At 34.0% G+C, this 18,591-nt stretch overlaps 3 protein-coding genes across 3 annotated transcripts; 1 reads left to right on the top strand and 2 right to left on the bottom strand.

Moving 5' to 3' along the window:
• The first annotated feature begins 291 nt into the window (after positions 1-291).
• Positions 292-2,036, top strand: LOC123896781 (fruit protein pKIWI501-like). The gene is made up of 2 exons (XM_045947152.1): positions 292-430; positions 1,170-2,036. The coding sequence occupies exons 1-2, from the start codon at positions 416-418 to the stop codon at positions 1,638-1,640; spliced, it is 486 nt and encodes a 161-aa protein (XP_045803108.1). The 5' UTR covers positions 292-415; the 3' UTR covers positions 1,641-2,036.
• Positions 2,037-2,406: 370 nt separating this feature from the next.
• Positions 2,407-8,327, bottom strand: LOC123896780 (E3 ubiquitin-protein ligase UPL5-like). Its single transcript, XM_045947151.1, has 3 exons — positions 6,557-8,327; positions 4,018-4,601; positions 2,407-3,059 (listed from the first exon to the last, which is right to left on the bottom strand). The coding sequence occupies exons 1-3, from the start codon at positions 8,088-8,090 to the stop codon at positions 2,796-2,798; spliced, it is 2,382 nt and encodes a 793-aa protein (XP_045803107.1). The 5' UTR covers positions 8,091-8,327; the 3' UTR covers positions 2,407-2,795.
• A 7,003-nt stretch (positions 8,328-15,330) lies between these two features.
• On the bottom strand, positions 15,331-17,730 carry LOC123898287 (F-box protein CPR1-like). The gene is made up of 2 exons (XM_045949202.1): positions 16,390-17,730; positions 15,331-15,943 (listed from the first exon to the last, which is right to left on the bottom strand). The coding sequence occupies exons 1-2, from the start codon at positions 17,556-17,558 to the stop codon at positions 15,904-15,906; spliced, it is 1,209 nt and encodes a 402-aa protein (XP_045805158.1). The 5' UTR covers positions 17,559-17,730; the 3' UTR covers positions 15,331-15,903.
• Between the last annotated feature and the right edge of the window lie 861 nt (positions 17,731-18,591).

Here is an 18,591-nt window from a genome sequence, read left to right as displayed (position 1 = left end):
AAAAGGAAAACAAATTGGTTATATTTGCTTCATTTCATTATATATACATAAAATAATTACAGTAATTTCTTAAAAAAAAATTCCAGTGATTAGCAATTTTATTTTATTTAGCAAGGACAAATAAACAAAAGGAAAAATACACTGACAACTAGACATATTGAATGTCTTTTAATTAATAATAATAAGTGACATGAGCAGTCTAGTTGAAAAAGATTCTTACAGAACAGGTCACCACACACACACAATCACACATGTACATTTCTACAACTATTCATGACTTTATACATCTATATAAACCACCCTCACTTTGATCACTTCCTCATCTCACTCTCACTACTATTAATTTCTCTATTCCTTATTCATTCACACACCCTTTAATTTCTCAGTTTTATTTCAATCCTTTCTCTCTTTCCAAATGGCCAGTGTTGAGGTAAAATAACTCAATAAGATACATAGTTTCTTTTTATTTTTTAGGCAAGATACATACTTAGTTACTTTGTGACTCTATATAACAATTTTAATTTGTATATTTTCCTTTTATTAACCTACGTGTAGTTTAGTTCCTACATCAACACGATGAAAATCAAAGCTTACTAAGTACTAACACAATACTACAACTATTTAATTTTTTTTTCTTTCATTTTTCTTATTTTGTTTGCTATAATTATATATCAATCAACTAATTAACGAATCAATTTGATCTTCTTTTAATTTCCTCTAACGTGCGATCTACAAATAATCACAGCAGATTACCATTGATATACACAAATCAACGCTTTGTAATAATGATCTATTTCTTTTTCTCGATACATTAGTACTTCAGATCAATTATATAAGCACTTGGTGGATGATCGCGCTTCATCGCAAAATAATTTAATTGATCAATAGATCATATAGTTGCATACAACACAATATCATAGTGTGTGAGTCTTGCTGCTATACTATTTAAAAAAAAAAAAGTTCAGATGATCAAACCTACCATTGCCCAATGTATCTAGCAAAGCTAAATAGATTAGTTCTTCCACTTCTTTAATATAGCCTAAGCTCTAAAGTATATTTTGTTATTACCATTATGGTGTAGAGTTTTTTATTATTATGATTATTTGATGTTTCATTGGAGTATATTACAAAAAATTTGCTAAATGAAAGATGGTGCTAATTAATTATAGGTTGCACATCAAGTACCACCAACAACAGTGCAAGAAAATGAAACAACACCAGAGATAATCAAGACAGAGGAAACAATTCCAGAACAACCAGCCACTGAAGTTACTGTCACAGAACAACCAGAGTCCGAAGTTCCTGCTACAGAAGTACCAACAGAAGAACCAACACAAACAACAGAAACAACAGAAGAAACTCCAGCTGCTCCTGAAACACAAGATCCACTTGTAGTTGCGACCAAAGAAGTGGTAGCAGAAGAAGCCAAGGAAGAGAACTCAGAAGCACCTAAAGAAGCAGAGGAATCAGTTGAAAAAGTGAAGGAAGAGGCGGCAGAAGTAGAGGAGGCTAAAGCAACCAATGAAGATGAGTCAGCTCCACCAGCAGCAGAAGCAGTAGTAGAGGATGAGAACAAATCAGTTGAATCAGTGGAAGCTCCAGCAGCAGAAGCAGTTCCAGTTGAGACTCCAGAAGCTTAAACTAATGAAGAAGGTGTGAATGGAACTGATAAAGAGAGTTTAAATTAATGGTTCTAGTTGTTGGGATCAGGTCTACCATTTTGCATGTCAAGGTTGAAAAGCTTTTCTATTTATTATTTCTATATTTATTTTCCTTTATTAAGTTTATTATTATAATTATATATATGGTAAGTCTTTGGATATGGTTAATTTATATGGAGGGTATAACTTGGCTCCACATCAGCATATATACACATGCCGAGTGGTGGACATGTGAAAATCTATTCCATGAGTTGTGTATTGAAGTGATCAGCTATAAAGTGCTATGCATCTTTGGGAAGGTTACATGAGTTTGTCATGGTGTGTTATTATGTTTCTCTAGATTTGAATAAATGATATTTACTGTACTTTATTTTATGGTACTCTTGTTTTTCTCCCTAACCTAAGAATAGTTATTTCTTATGTTATGTTTTTAATTTGGACATGAATCAGTATATTATATACTACCTAACTCCTAACAAATACTAGGTAAGAATTTGTTTCACATAAACCACTACACCTACTTGAGATTTAACAGAGTGAGACAGTCATAAGTTAACATCTCTCCATACATCTTTCTCGGTGCCGGGTCTTGAATCGAGTACCTCGAGGTTGAAGAGTAAATCCTCAACCAAGTGACCTCTCGGAAAACAGGCATCTCTCCACACATCTTAGAGTGAAGAAGAATTGCTTTGCTTCCATAACATTGTCACCAGAAGAATAAAGAATGATAAATTAATTGTAGGAATTATCAAAATGCTAATGTTAATGCTAATTCTTAATAATGGGGAAGAGTTTCTCTTGGAGCATGATTGTCCTAACTTAAATGTCAAAGCATGGCTAAGCCATTGCTATCTACTAAAATGACCAAACATCAAAACTTTTGTTCTTTCCTTCAATCCTGTTTTCTTGACCCCTCATATAAACACTTCACAGAAGATCAACTACATTGCTACCCCGAATTGATTTGAGAAACAGAACTAGAAAGCCTTCTCAGATTATCATTTCGAGAAAGAAAAAACAAAAAAGAATAATCCTATCCTAAATTTGTACAAAGGTGAGTAATTGTATTTCTATGTGCAATCAAAAGATTCAAAATCACTTCTAGCCAAATTGCAGGTGTATTCTATTAATCATTCACAGAGTACCGAAACTGCAGCTCATGTGTTCTTGAGTGATGATTCTAAGGCGATCTTGCATGATAGCCCTAGAAGAATACTTTGGAAAGCACAGCTCGTAAAAACATGTGTGAGATGAGGGCAAGTGATTATCAGATTTGCTGGATTTGCAAATGAATAGACGGGAACCCAAACCACGGAAACCTTCAACTGGTAAATGTTTCACAGATGTCCAAAAGAACAGTAGAACCTTCTTTTGCTCTGCCGACATTCTCCCAACGATCTGCCAAGTTTTCATGATAGAATACGATATTAAAAAAGTTAACACCAAGTAGCATCTCCTTGCAAATTTAAATGATGAGATATTTTAAAAACATTCCAGAAAGAATCATTTCAAAGGTTTCAATAACCACAGGCTTTTACTTCAAATAGTAACTTAAACTATTTTTAAAAAAAAATTAATAAGAATAATGATACTTTAAAAAGGCATAAGAACTTACTATGCAGATTTATTGTATGTGAACATATAACATGGAAGTATTGAAAATTCTACATTCTGGCATTTTGGAATTCTTCATAACATCGATTTTAACAAGACTATGCAAAGGTAAATACAGCTGTACTATGGTAGTTTAGAGTTCAATAGTCTATCACTGAACTCAATTTATTATAGAGCATGGTATTTATGGTTGTTGTTATAAACGAAATATTAAAATTGTGATTTCATGCATCAGTAACAAAAGTATGTTACTATTTGGAAGCATAAATGAACTAAAGGGAGACATTTATACAGAATGTATCAAATCAAAACTTGATCCAAACAGCGCTAGAAAAAATGAATAATTTAAACAAGCACATGATAGAACTCTAGCATTACTGATGACCAGGTAAGGAGAGAAATAGATTTCAAAAGTGGTTTTATGTCGAAACAAGGCACAAAATTTCGTCATGGAAATGGGGAAACTTTAAAAGTAATCAAGATTAGAGGACATGGAAACAGGGACAGCCTTAGAGAGCACCATGTAGCAGGATACATGTTTCCCAATAAAGCCACTTCTGCATATAAAATATTCATATAGGGGGGAATTGATTTAGTTTGTTCCTGAATATGAAAATAGAATAATAAATTTACACTCACCAAGGAGTTTAAAAAATGCAAGTGAAGAGTGGAAAATAAAATAACAAGTTGTGAAGATAAAGGTAAAGAGAATGTGATTACATAAGATCAGTATCCTACATACCTCCCAAAACCAAGTTATCCGACAATCATTCTCTTTATAGCCATTATACTTAGTATGTGCCTTCCAATCTTCAACAGAAATGGCATTTTCACTTCCATGCAACATCCAATCAAGATCTTCAAGTTCTAAATATCGAAAGAACTCTAGCCTTGAGCCAGATATAATATCAGCAAAACCCGCGGCAAAATGTGATACCTGCCTAGATATGGATGTCACAAAACGATTCTGTATAAGAAGATCAACATACTTCTCCCTGTTCTTACTACCCACAACAAGGCTTTCGCCACCAGGGCAAAGCTCAATCACTTTCCTGTGTCCTAATTCTTCCACCTCTATAGAAAATGTCAGTCCTAATTCATCTGAATCAATATAATCAGCATTCATCTCCAATATTTGCTTGCAGCTACGATACATTATAGGATCGGCATCTCGGATATCTTCTAAAGTAATATAGTTTCCAGCCAATTGCTTGAAAAACACACGATCAAAATAAATACCCACTTGCACCTTACTCTTCAAAGCTAATGCAATCATACGTCCAGAGAAGCTGAAGTACTTTAGGTGTAGAGGATGTACCTTAGATGCTGCAGACAATTAAAAGAAGAATATACTAAATATGATTGCACAGAAGCTCTTCAATATTAACAATAATATCTATTGATAAAAGATTACAGAAAAAAAACATCAAATACTAGTATTACACAATGTCTCCCGATACAGAGTTAACCGATGGAAACTAAAGTTTTGTGACAAAATGCTAATGATAAGATATGTAAGTATTACACAATCCAGAGTTGATATAGGTGGACTGGCAGCCAATCACCATTCCACTTTAACTCTTTTTTCTTCCCTTCCTATCTCTTTCAATGCAGTTCAATTTATCATGCAGATTTTGATATGTATAAATCCTAGATAAAAAAAACAGTATGCCGTTATAACGATGCTATGAACTTTGGATGTCAAGTTTTTGGCCTGCCATCTAGCATCCCAATAAACAGTCATTTCTTAAGTTGAAAAGTTATTAGTATAGGGTTGGGTTGCAGGAAAATTGTTATTCGACTCACAATAAAAAACGTCACTTTGATATGGCAAACTAGTGGGGAAGAGAAAAAATAAGCATAGAATTATGTAATAACTAAGTTCATCCCTTGAACACATAAACAGTCATTGCCTAAGAGCAGTTACCATAGTCAGCAGATGGGCAGAGTACATTACATGTGATTATGATTGATCAATTCCTGACAACCTTTTGTTACAAGGTTATCATTGTTGAATTTGTGAGATATATGTAAAAGAAGACAGAGAAAAATAGGAACCTGAATGTTATTGATACTGACTCAATAGTAGATTGATACAAAAGTCTCAACACTTGCTCTCGAAGAATCAAGAAACCCAATTTGGGAACAAACGAATGATCAAAAGCTTAACCATTAAGTAGAACTAACTGCTCAAAGCTTAAAATCACTTAAAATAAGGATTCATATTCATCAATAAGAAAAGCTAAACTGCAACGATATTAGGTCAGTGCTCACTCCAGCAGCTGATTCATTCAGAGAGAAATGCTAACTAGTAACAACACATCGCAAAGCATTAAGAAACATACAAAATAAACGAGCAATGTGCAAATATGCACAACAAACTAAAAATATTGTTACGAAGGACCTAAAATACTGAATCCACAAACATTGGGATGCAATCACAGTGACAAAAGACCAAAACAGCAGAAAAGCCACCCGGACATGTTCACAATGATTAAAAAAATCTATGAAACAGCAAAGAAACCTCTAAAACACACTTCAAACGTGGGACCCACGGACTGGAAGTGGTTCCAACAGAAACCAGGAAGAGGAGGCAAGTCTAACAGAACCAACAGTGAGCTTGTCGGTGGTCTGGAGGGTGGCGTGTGGCCCTTACGTGCTGGCAGGCCTGACGTCAGCGGAAACATGCATTGCTTTGGGGACTGGTCGATCCGACTCTGGCGAATCTGTTGGCGAGGTCTTTTAGGATCAAACTTGGACACCCAAAAACCCAAACAGAAAAATAAACTAGGGTTAGCCTTGACAGTGGCTGAACTCGAAGACAAAGAACTAGGATTTCGAACCTTGCTCGGAAAAGAGAAAAAACTCTTACAATATTACCAACTTTGGGAATTCTACAACATAATAGTGGTGAGACGGTTCAAGGAGGATCGAACCAAACTCTAGATACCATGTTGAATTTTGTGAGATTTTATGTAAAAGAAGAGAGAAAATAATAGGAACTTCGAATATTATTAACACGGACTCGATAGTAGCTTGATACAAAAGAATCAATTCTAATCCCTATTTATAGAGATACACAGACTCACTCCTAAATCAAGAACAAATCAAAATAACAATAAGTAATATCATTTTGTAAACATTCTATAAATCTTTTCAAATATATGTTTCTTTCGAAGGACACGGGAACAATGTAATAGCCATCGAAAATACTTTGAATGCATGGCAAACAGAAGATAAAAAATTATGCATTAGATATCCAGATTACAGAAGAAACTCACCAGCATTAGGAAAAAATCTCCTTTGGTCATTTGGACATGCCACAAAAAGAGCATTTTTTGGATTAAATATTTCCTTACACACCAAAACAAACCACTCCCTCAGAACACCTGGTCCTGTAGCAACTTCATTCTTGAATGCCATAAATAAACCTCCTTCCAGAGATGTAGGCTTAGCTCGTGATATGTACTCAAAAGATTCGGCCAAAACATCAGACCTGCCAATAAGCATCTCATATCCCAATAATTCATGTCTTAAGTCAGGGAATAGTGTCATCGCCAAATGCCTCCTGGATTCAAAATCGGTCACACTCATGTTCTCAAGTACCCACCTATGATTATCCTTCTTATCCGCAAACCGGACAATCAGTTGAGATAGCATACTTTTTCGACGCAACAAAACTCCCCAAAACATCACTTCTGCCCCGCTATATAGCTTAGATATGTGATACAATTCCTTCAGGATTAAAAGGTAATGAGACTGCCCATTATGGATAACATCCCCACCCCCTTCTCTTTGTTCCTTGTTAACCAAGCAATTCTCCATGACTTGAAAACACTTGTCCATTTTGGTCAATAACTGAATAAATACATTACGAAATTGATCAACTACTCCTGCAATTGAAGGATCCTCCTCATAGCAAATTCCATTCTCATATTCACCGAATGCTGGTTGTTTCTCGGCAATTCCATTCCTCAAAGGTGTCGAGAATTTGACAAAAGCCCAAACAACACTACATGAAAGCCCCTCACTAGTCGGATAACTCATACTCAAATCCAAATAACTCAACAACACCTCTAAAGTCTCACAAACACAGAAAAAAATACCACGAAACAAAACCCTCCATTTAGAATAATTCCTAAAGGGGGTAACACCACCAACATTCGCCAACAGAGTTGCAAAACCATTCCGGCAAAAAACATACAAAAGATCATCACACTTACACCCTACCTCTCTAAGCAATTCACAAAACTGCAAAAGAGCTTCAAGGTAAAAAACCTGCACCTCTTTGCACTTCAAGTCTAAACATATTTGCACAAATTCCTTAATCAACAAATCAGCAACGCTTTTATTACTAGCATTGGGCGACATATAAAGTTCTACCAACAATGAAGGAATTTTCATAAACATAAAAACATCAAAATATTCAGATTTTTTCATGTAACTTCTAAAGTGACTTTGAATAAATTTGAAAGGATCATTCGCATTTTCACCTCTACAAAGTTTGAGAATCAATGAAGCAATAAATTCTGTTGCTCCCCAAAGTTGAGGACACTGTGTACTCCTCAAGTATCCGAGCAATTGAAGAGTTTCATCGTTTTCGATGCCGCATTCGCCGAGATTCTGTTCTACCTGAAGCTGTTTTCCTTTGTAAATTAATCGTAATTCTTTAATCGGAATTTTGGTTTTGGATGAAAGTTTCTTGAGAAGCAATTCCACTGTGTCTTTTCTTGAAGCATGAATCACTAAGGAGTTACTGTTCCAGCGTACGAAGAATTGGAACCTCGACGACGTCGTTTTGGTGTTTTCTTTCATCTTTGGAGGAGGAGGTGTAGTTGTTGTTGCGGCGGAGCTATTGGTGGTGTGTTGGTGGATATAAGCGACGGTGAGGGTTATGGTGAATGATGAGTGATGACATTTACGATAATAACCCTCACCGGCGTGAGTGAGAAATTAGAAGCTAAGTGATCGGTGACGGTTACGGAGCGAGTGATGAAATAATGAAACAAAAGTTGTTGCGTCACTTGCGTGTGTTATAAAAAGCTTTATGCTACTACTACTGTATCTTTGGTGCCAAGACTAATTTTACGCGAGGATTCGGGTAAAAGTAGAGTAAAGATTCTTCTTTTTTTGGACTAAAGATAGAGTAAAAGATTTATTTACTTTAGGTTTCGTTTGATGTGAAAAATATAAATACTGCAAAGAACAGTACATAGGGCCGGCTTCGAGATTTTGGAGACTCAGGGTAAATAATAAAAATGGATCCCAAATAATAAATACATTTTTTTTAAAAAAAATCATTATTTATCTGAATTGTAAATAATATTAACATCAAAATTGGTATTTCTTATGCCATTTTTGAGGATTTGCAATAAAACTTTTGATGTTAAAAAAAAAAATTATTTATCTATGTAACTAACATAAAAAAAAAAGTTATATTTCGCAACGTTAATATTGAACCGATAAATAAAAAATTGAAAGATAATTAATAAATTAAATTATTATAATATTCATTAGGAAACAATTATGGGAATTGCTATATATTACGAAAGAAGATACGCAAGAAAAACAAGAATGGCTAGGTGCTCTGCTTTAAACAAACTAAAAAATATCAGTTGCGTGAAAAACGGAAATCATGACCGTGCCTTGATAAAATATAGGGCCAAGATCATTTCGTGTGTTTCTTATTTTCACTTTCCCGTAACATTAAGCATTTCCGAACAAGTATAAAACAAATAGACATATTATGCTAAAAAGTAAACAAAAAAACTACAAAGTAAACACGGGATCCCCATCACCCTAGAAACTTAGCAACAATCCACGCACCACTGAGCCATTGGATTTCTCTTGTAATATTGTCTCCAGAAAACTATATAACCAATACTATGATTTGTTGGGCTAATAAAAAAAAATTGAGCCCCAATTTTTTGGAGGCCCTGGGCTCGGACCCAGCTTGCCCTGGCCCAAAACCGGCCCTGACAGTACAGTATAAGACAGAACAACACAGGATAAATGTTTGAGGTGTTGAATAAACTTTGTGTTGTATGATGTTTGGTGGATAAAAGGTTATTTTGGTATTTTAGACAACTTGTGCTGAGGACAAAAAGTTGTCCCGTGGTTCTGTGGGGGACAAAAATTTCAAGTTTTGTCCTGTCCTTTGGCCCCCAGTTTGTCCAGTACCAGAAACAATTTTAAAATCAAACACAGTACAGCAGAAGTTGTGCTGTTCAGTTCCTTATTTTAATGTCTGTTTGGTAAAATGGAAAGAAAAAAAATGAGAGGAAAAACATATTACAAAAAATTGATGTATTTAGACTATATTATAGACTGTATTTAAACTATATTATAAACTAAATACATTCATTTTTTAAAAATTAGTTTTTTTCTTACATTAAGGACTAGAGGAAGTACCAAACGAACCATTATAGTAAAGACTTATTTACTTTGTTTTTTGGTCAAAAAGATTTATTTACGACTAAAGTAAAGATTTATATTAAAATTTTATTTCATTTACTTGTAAAATATTTATGCTGTGTTTGACCAAAAAAAAATATTTATGCTGTGTTTAAGGTTTTTATAATATATTATATCTAAATAATATTGCTAATTTTTAAATAGTAATCATTTATCATGTGTGTATATTGATAATTTATTTCTACTAAAATATTAATTCACGGTAACTAAATAATAATAATAATAATAATAATAATAATATTCCATAACAAATGTTCAATCTTTTTTTATAGGGTTTAATAGTTTATAGTAGTTCACTTGCAATGACGGTTGGATTGGGTTAGGTTAGACTTAGACTCATATGATAAACCAATTTTTTTAATTATGATCAAGATAAATATTGACATTAGTACTCCCTCCGGTCATATATATATATATATATATATATATATATATATATATATATATATATATATATATATATATATATATAGGGTTTTCTAACTTAGACCCTAGTTAGGTCTAAGTTAGCAAGGTGCACCTTTTCAATTGGACCAAAATACCCATTCTTTTTAATTAATTAACCAAAATACCCATTAACAGACGCGGATCCAGTGTCGCGCGCGTACCGAAGGACCATGGTTACAGACCGTTGATTTCCATCAGACAGCCAAGATCTGATCTCATCAAGACTGTCTGATCAATCCGACAGCCCAGATCATCCGGATCCATCTGATTCCAGCGCGTGCGCCACACTGGATTACACCCTGGAGAGAGAAAAATTTGCTTTTTAAAAGTAGGACACGTGTCACACAATGGTTGGCTGGACGTGATTTTTGTTCATTTAATACTTTGAACTCAATTATTTCGTTGTAAATTAATTTTTTATTTTTTATACCAAAATTCATAATTTTTTTTTTCTACAAATAGAGACTTGGTTCGTTTGATTTGGACACCGAAAAAAAAATACAATTTTTCACTATCTTAATCTCATTTTTTGTCTACTAAATACGTTACTTGTGTGTTGTAATTTAACACGCACCACTCAACCAACTCACTGAAACCATTATACCAGGAAAATAGTAGATAATATTATGGAACTTTTGGTATATTTTATGAAATTTTTGGAGACCTGAAACTATTTTTAGTTAATTAAATGAGATAAAACGGTAATTAAAAACTAATGTTTGCTTCTGAAACCATTTTACTGGTAGAATGGTTGCACATAGTTGTATTCTGAAACCATTTTACTGGTAGAATGGTTTCAATGAGTAATTTATTAATTGTGTTTGCTTCTGAAACCATTTATCTGGTACAATGGTTTCAGAGAGTTGTAATCTGAAACCATTTTGCTGGTAGAATGGTTTCAGTAAGTTGATTATTAGTTATTTGCTTCTGAAACCATTTAGCTTGTAGAATGGTTGCACATAGTTGTACTCTGAAACTATTTTACTGGTAGAATGGTTTCAGTGAGTAATTTATTAATTGTGTTTGCTTCTGAAACCATTTAGCTGGTAGAATGGTTTCAGAGATTTGTACTCTGAAACCATTTTCCTGGTAGAATGGTTTCAGTGAGTTGATGTAAGGTAGTGAAAAATGAGATTAAGGTAGTGAAAAATTGGGTTTTTTTTTTCTGTGTCCAAATCAAACGAACCAAGTCTCTATTTGTAGAGAAAACAAAATTATGATTTTTGGTATAAAAATAAAAAATAAAAAATTAATTTACAACGAAATAATTGAGTTCAAAGTATTAAATGGAAAAAAATCACGCCCAGCCAATCAGACAGCGACACGTGTCCTGCTTTTAAAAAGTAGATTCTTCTCTCTCCAGGGTGTAATCCAGTGTCGTGCACGCGCTGGAATCTGATGGATTCGGATGATCTGGGCTGTCTGATTGATCGACAGTCTTGATGAGATCAGATCTTGGCTGTCTGATGGAAATCAACGGCCTGTAACCATGGTCCAGCGGTACGCGCGCGACACTGGATCCGCGTCCATTGATGGTAATTTGGTTAATTAATTAAAAAGAATGGGTATTTTTGTCCAACTGAAAAGGTACACCTTGCTAACTTAGACCCAACTGGGTCTAAGTTAGCAGCCCCCATATATTTTATATATATATATATATATATATATATATATATATATATATATATATATATATATATATATATATATATATGGGGGCTGCTAACTTAGACCCAGTTGGGTCTAAGTTAGCAAGGTGTACCTTTTCAGTTGGACAAAAATACCCATTCTTTTTAATTAATTAACCAAATTACCATCAATGGACGCGGATCCAGTGTCGCGCGCGTACCGCTGGACCATGGTTACAGGCCGTTGATTTCCATCAGACAGCCAAGATCTGATCTCATCAAGACTGTCGATCAATCAGACAGCCCAGATCATCCGAATCCATCAGATTCCAGCGCGTGCACGACACTGGATTACACCCTGGAGAGAGAAGAATCTACTTTTTAAAAGCAGGACACGTGTCGCTGTCTGATCGGCTGGGCATGATTTTTTTCCATTTAATACTTTGAACTCAATTATTTCGTTGTAAATTAATTTTTTTTTTTTATACCAAAATTCATAATTTTTTTTTCCTCTACAAATAGAGACTTGGTTCGTTTGATTTGGACACAGAAAAAAAAACCCAATTTTTCACTACCTTAATCTCATTTTTCACTACCTTACATCAACTCACTGAAACCATTCTACCAGCAAAATGGTTTCAGATTACAACTCTCTGAAACAATTGTACCAGATAAATGGTTTCAGAAGCAAACACAATTAATAAATTACTCACTGAAACCATTCTACCAGTAAAATGGTTTCAGAATACAACTATGTGCAACCATTCTACAAGCTAAATGGTTTCAGAAGCAAATAACTAATAATCAACTTACTGAAACCATTCTACCAGCAAAATGGTTTCAGATTACAACTCTCTGAAACCATTGTACCAGATAAATGGTTTCAGAAGCAAACACAATTAATAAATTACTCATTGAAACCATTCTACCAGTAAAATGGTTTCAGAATACAACTATGTGCAACCATTCTACCAGTAAAATGGTTTCAGAAGCAAACACTAGTTTTTAATTACCGTTTTATCTCATTTAATTAACTAAAAATAGTTTCAGGTCTCAAAAATTTCATAAAATATACCAAAAGTTCCAGAATATTATCTACTATTTTCCTGGTATAATGGTTTCAGTGAGTTGGTTGAGTGGTGCGTGTTAAATTACAACACACAAGTAACGTATTTAGTAGACAAAAAATGAGATTAAGGTAGTGAAAAATTGCATTTTTTTTTCGGTGTCCAAATCAAACGAACCAAGTCTCTATTTGTAGAAAAAAAAAATTATGAATTTTGGTATAAAAATAAAAAATAAAAAATTAATTTACAACGAAATAATTGAGTTCAAAGTATTAAATGAACAAAAATCACGTCCAGCCAACCATTGTGTGACACGTGTCCTACTTTTAAAAAGCAAATTTTTCTCTCTCCAGGGTGTAATCCAGTGTGGCGCATGCGCTGGAATCTGATGGATCAGGATGATCTGGGCTGTCGGATTGATCAGACAGTCTTGATGAGATCAGATCTCTGTCTGATGGAAATCAACGGTCTGTAACCATGGTCCTTCGGTACGCGCGCGACATTGGATCCGCCTCCATTGATGGGTATTTTGGTTAATTAATTAAAAAGAATGGGTATTTTGGTCCAATTGAAAAGGTGCACCTTGCTAACTTAGACCTAACTAGGGTATAAGTTAGAAAACCCCTATATATATATACACGCACATATTTAATTTATTGTAGAAATGATGTATATAGACAATATTGTAGTCTAGATACATCAATATTATTCTGTATATATGGACTAGAGGGAGTATTTGACACATTTACAATATAATTATCTCTAGTGGAAGGAATAATTAATTATTTAAATAAAAAGATGCAAATAATAATTTTATGAAATATATCATCTATTTTAAAATTTTCTTTCATTTACTTGTAAAATGTATGTCTTGTGTATAAAGTTTTATAATATTCAAAAAGATGTTAATCTAATATTTCTTTTTTTTTTTGGTCAAGTTTAATCTAATATTTCTATTATAAAAAGATGTGAATCTAATATTGACTAAATTTTTGTAAAAATTAAATGAATTGCTTAAGATTTATTATATTTAGTTTGAAGAATAACAAATGAGAAAAAAAGATATGATTGGGGGAGTATAATCAATCCCTTATTTGAATTGATTACCATGAAATCATCACTAACAAAATCAGGTGATAAATCCTACCACTTGAAAGCACAAGCACTCTCTTCAAGTCCTTGACTTAAATAAAAGTCTAAACCTCTATAAGTGGATCTTGAGCCAAAAATTGAACTAGCCTTTATAGAAGTCAATTTTTATTGTTACATTATTTTATTTTTTATTTTGACGGTAATTTTTATTGAAGCAGTGCTATTTGGTACGAAGGAACACCATAAGAAAGGCAAGAACGCATGGTCAGTCACGTGTTGTATTAAGTACCAACTCACTCATCTTCACGTGTAGTGCTCCGAGCCTTGTAACCAAGCCTCTGATCAATCCAACACTTCATCCCCTTACTCAAATTACTGAACTTTCTTCTAAAGCAACTTTCACAATATCAGTACAATAAATTGCATCTTTGTTATTCATGTATTTATAAGTTCTATAAGATATTTGCTTGTGGGCAATTGCATCTCTATGAATCAATTTCATCAACAATATAGACATAAACAATCCAAAAATGGAAGTTTTCTCTGCATCTACAAAAAAAAAAAAAAAACAAACGGAAGTTTTCTCTGTATCTACAAATCGAATACTTCGATTCTTTCACCATCGTGGTTCAATAGATCCAGTTAGTATCTTAGCCATCAAAACTTCTTCAGGTATCAATTCCACTGATCAAAAACCTCCGCAGGAAGAATCAAAACCTATCTGCAACTGGAAATCAGACAATATTTTATTCGGCATCAGATGTGACAAAGAGATTGAGGGAGACGGTGATGCTCCTCAAAGTGCATCCTTTTCCCCAATTTCTTTTTGGATTTTTTGTAAGAAGAAAACAAAAATTAGAGAAAAAAAAACTGAGATGGGCCACGTCATTCGCGTGTTTCTTGTATACATGGTTCGTACCAAAAGGCATTTCCCTTTTTATTGTTGCCATGACACCATGAAAATAACATATAGAGAATAAGTATTCCTAATGAACGGGCAAAAACAATACCACGACAACCTAATGTGCCAAAAGCCTTTGACTAACCATCAAAATTAAACTTCAACTAATGGAAAAAATCAAAATACTAATTGACTTGCTTGATACAAGGAGAAGAGCAAAGGGTGACTTGCCGGCCTAAAATAAGAGTTATATCCTTAATTTGCAAGCTCCAAGAGTCATTGATAGATTGAAAAACATTGAGAAAAATGATCAAAATCATGATTGAAACAACGCAAATCTAATGCCGCATTTTGACGGTGAAGTTATCAGAGACGGTTACAAAGTCACTGATGAAACAGAGCAAAAATAGATTTTCAGGGAGGAAAATGTAGATGGGTCACACAAGTAGTGCACAACTAGTTTGGTTGACAAGAGTTTTCACAAGCAAACAAAGCATAAATACAATTAGTGTAAGGTTGTCAAATGTAAAAGTTTCATTACACTTGATGGTAAAAACCAGATTAACATGCATACATACAAACTCACACAGATAATAAAATTAGTCACTACTTTTTACACTATACAGGCTTCTAGGCAATTTTTCTACACTTTGTATAACCGGTGCGGTAGGATTACTCACAATTATAGACCAAGTGATACACCAAATAAAAGGAAAGAAGTCATGTACATCTGGTATCTGTATCTGATCTTCACCTTCTTTTTTCCTCATCTTCAATATTCTATTCTGGCTTTGAGATTTTTGTTGCACTTTCGCAGGCCTTTCGTTCACCATAGGTCATCCCCATTCATGGTTCCACCGGGGTTCCCATCATATGATATTTTTACATAAGTGTGATCTCACACCATTCAAAAAGATAGATAAAAATGGGTGGAGCACTGGAACTCCATTCCTTCCATCCCCAAACACAACCTGAACATCCTGTTTCAGCTACACATCACCAGTTCTTCCTTCACTCCCTTACAATGTCAATTTAAATCCTTGGGACAAGAAGTCATCCCTGTATGAAAAACATGAATTCCATTGAAGTAAGCTCGACAATATCACAAAAGAATAGTGATAAAAAATCAAATTTTGGAAATAAATTATGCCATAATTTCATGGCGTGCAAATTTCTAGACAACAATTTTCTTCAAAAGACGGAATCCTGCAAATCCTTTTGTCTAACTTAATTTCTTCCCCCATGAGAGGAGGATCGACTTTAGCTAGTCACAAGGTGAACTCTTAAACTAACATACAACACATCATTCATTGTTTGCTACTCTTGAAATCAACATAAACACTATCAAATACATATAACAACATTTACATAAACAAATTATACAAGGAAGGTGATTCAATTTGACCTTAAATATAAGTTCAAATACAAATATCATATATATGATGGGCTCAATGAACTAATATAACTTATACACATAAGAAATTCAGATAAACTATAACAAGTACCTTCTCTTGCTTATACTTTCGCATCTCAACTTGAGCTGATTCTCCTTCCTATAATTATCAAAAGGTAAAGAAGGTGGTACAAGGCTTCCAACACAAACCATAGCTTCATTCAAACTAGGAATTCCTTTAACATAACTAACATTTCCACTCTTAAAATCATACCAAAACAGCTTCTTACGATCGACTTCCAATAGAACCATTTTTCGATCACTAGAATAACATAAAGGCCTCAAAGATTTCACAGGTAAAATCAAACATGATTCCACCAAAGTTAACAATTTACACCAACTATCTCTACACCCATATTTTCTCATCAACCAAACATCAACTTTAGTAGCTTGATAATTCACAATCATACATAAACATCCACCCAAAACCGCAACATCGATTTCAAAACTCGCATTCTCAGCGTCAAAACCATCAATTTCATTGTTAGTATTAACTACTCCTAGTTCAGGAAGATCAACCTCATTGAAAATCTCATGTGTTAAATCAAAAGCAACAATTAAATCCGGTTGAAATGGTTCGAGTTTCCGAGTAACAATCCAATGAAGAGAATTCTCAACATAAACACCCATAGTTCTAGCACAACAAAGAGCATAAGGCATACTCGGAAGAATTTTCCATGAATTCAATTTCGAGCTGAAAATTCTCACTTGAGAATCAAAAGTACGGTGTTGTAGATCAACAAAATAAGAGATTCTAACGAGTTTATAATCTCCGGTGACCGAATCGAAACCGAATCCATGAACACGAGCAGCGAAGAGAGTAGTATCGGATTCAGAACGAGGAGGAAGTTGAAGATAAGGAATAATCCGATATTTACGGATGTTAGGGTTCCAGAAAGCGATATCATCGGCGATGTTAGAGATGCAGAGAATACCGTTACATGAACCGAAGAGAGTTATACGGTTACTGTAACACATGAGAGGGTGGTTAAGTTGAACGGAGGTGGTTAGGTTAGGGAAATCGATTTGGTAGAGATCGGAATTGTGACGGAGGATTAAGCTGAAATTGAAATTGAAAGAGTTTTTGAGATGAAGGTTGATGAAGTTGATGCTATCGATTAAGGAACGAAGTGATTTTGAAGTTGATCGGAATCGGAGAAGGGATTGCGTCGGTAAGAGGGAGAGTATGTCGGTGAATAACTCCGGTGGAATGTTTGCCATCGGCGGTGAGATTGATAAGCGATTTTTTATTTAAGCGATTATTTGTTTTTTTTTTTTTTTGTTTGCTCTGACGCTGAAATGAAAATGAAGGAAAATGAAGGGAGGTTAGGGATTAGGTTTGGGTAGTTGGTGACACGTCAGCAGCATTTGGAGTGAAATGAATGACGTTGACAGATAGAGTTCGTATGGCCTAGTGTTCACGAAAAGGTAGTCAGGCGGGAAGGTGACACGAAATTACTTTCTTTTCCCCCTTTCTACGGCAAGAAGGGGTATTAAGTACTTTGTTTGGTTTTAGTTGGAGAAAGTGTAAGGAAAATGTGTGGAAAATGTATTTCTATGTAGATTTTAAGAGGGTGAGTGAGTACTGAGTAGCAAATATTGCTCTGAAATTGCAAAAAAAAAAGTACTATATCTCTATGGAATTTAAGAGGTGAATAGTCAATTACTGTTTTGAAATTGTAAAATTCTTAAATACTCTCTTCGGTCATTTTTATCAAGGAAACGCATTTAATATAGTTGTTTAAATTTATTCCATGTATACCCTTATTTAATTCCTCTTTATTCAACTAACTTGATTATTTTTAAATTCTCTCTCATAATAAATAAGGGTATAAATGAAATTGAACATTTAAAACATTTAAAAATTGGTCAAAATTTCTTATAAAACAGACCAATTTTTTTTACAAAATATTTCTTATAAAAAGGACCGGAGGGAGTACTTTTTTGAGTTTTTTTTTTAAGTAGCAAGTACAGTAAGATTGTGAAATTGAGTGGCTTTTATTAAATTGTCTCTACCTTTATTTATTTTGTTTGTGGCGATGATATGTACTTAACTAAATACGTGACACATATCAACGTCACTTCACGTCATAGATATTAATTGATCATGATAGAGAAAGAAGGAGGGGGTGGGGGGAGGGAGTTGGAGAGAGTGTGCTTGTGTGAGTGAGAGAGGGAGAGAGAGAGGGTAGTTGCAACATTAGCAACAATAACAACAAATTTAATAATATTGTAAAATATTCAAATTAATTTG

This window comes from Trifolium pratense, linkage group LG7 (assembly GCF_020283565.1).
Source record: "Trifolium pratense cultivar HEN17-A07 linkage group LG7, ARS_RC_1.1, whole genome shotgun sequence".
NCBI lineage: Eukaryota > Viridiplantae > Streptophyta > Magnoliopsida > Fabales > Fabaceae > Trifolium > Trifolium pratense.
The sequence above is the reverse complement of the archived record's forward strand: the minus strand, read 5'-3'. Positions and strand labels throughout refer to the sequence as shown.

What these genes read in the sequence shown, in the direction of transcription:
- LOC123896780 (XM_045947151.1), bottom strand. Translation starts at nt 8,090, where the DNA reads ATGAAAGAAAACACCAAAACGACGTCGTCGAGGTTCCAATTCTTCGTA. An exon ending in GAGATTTTTTCCTAATGCTG is followed by an intron (nt 4,602 to 6,556) that starts GTGAGTTTCTTC and finishes AATTGTCTGCAG; the next exon opens with CATCTAAGGTACATCCTCTA. An exon ending in GGATAACTTGGTTTTGGGAG is followed by an intron (nt 3,060 to 4,017) that starts GTATGTAGGATA and finishes AAAACTTGGCAG; the next exon opens with ATCGTTGGGAGAATGTCGGC.
- LOC123898287 (XM_045949202.1), bottom strand. Translation starts at nt 17,558, where the DNA reads ATGGCAAACATTCCACCGGAGTTATTCACCGACATACTCTCCCTCTTA. An exon ending in GAAAGTATAAGCAAGAGAAG is followed by an intron (nt 15,944 to 16,389) that starts GTACTTGTTATA and finishes TTTTTCATACAG; the next exon opens with GGATGACTTCTTGTCCCAAG.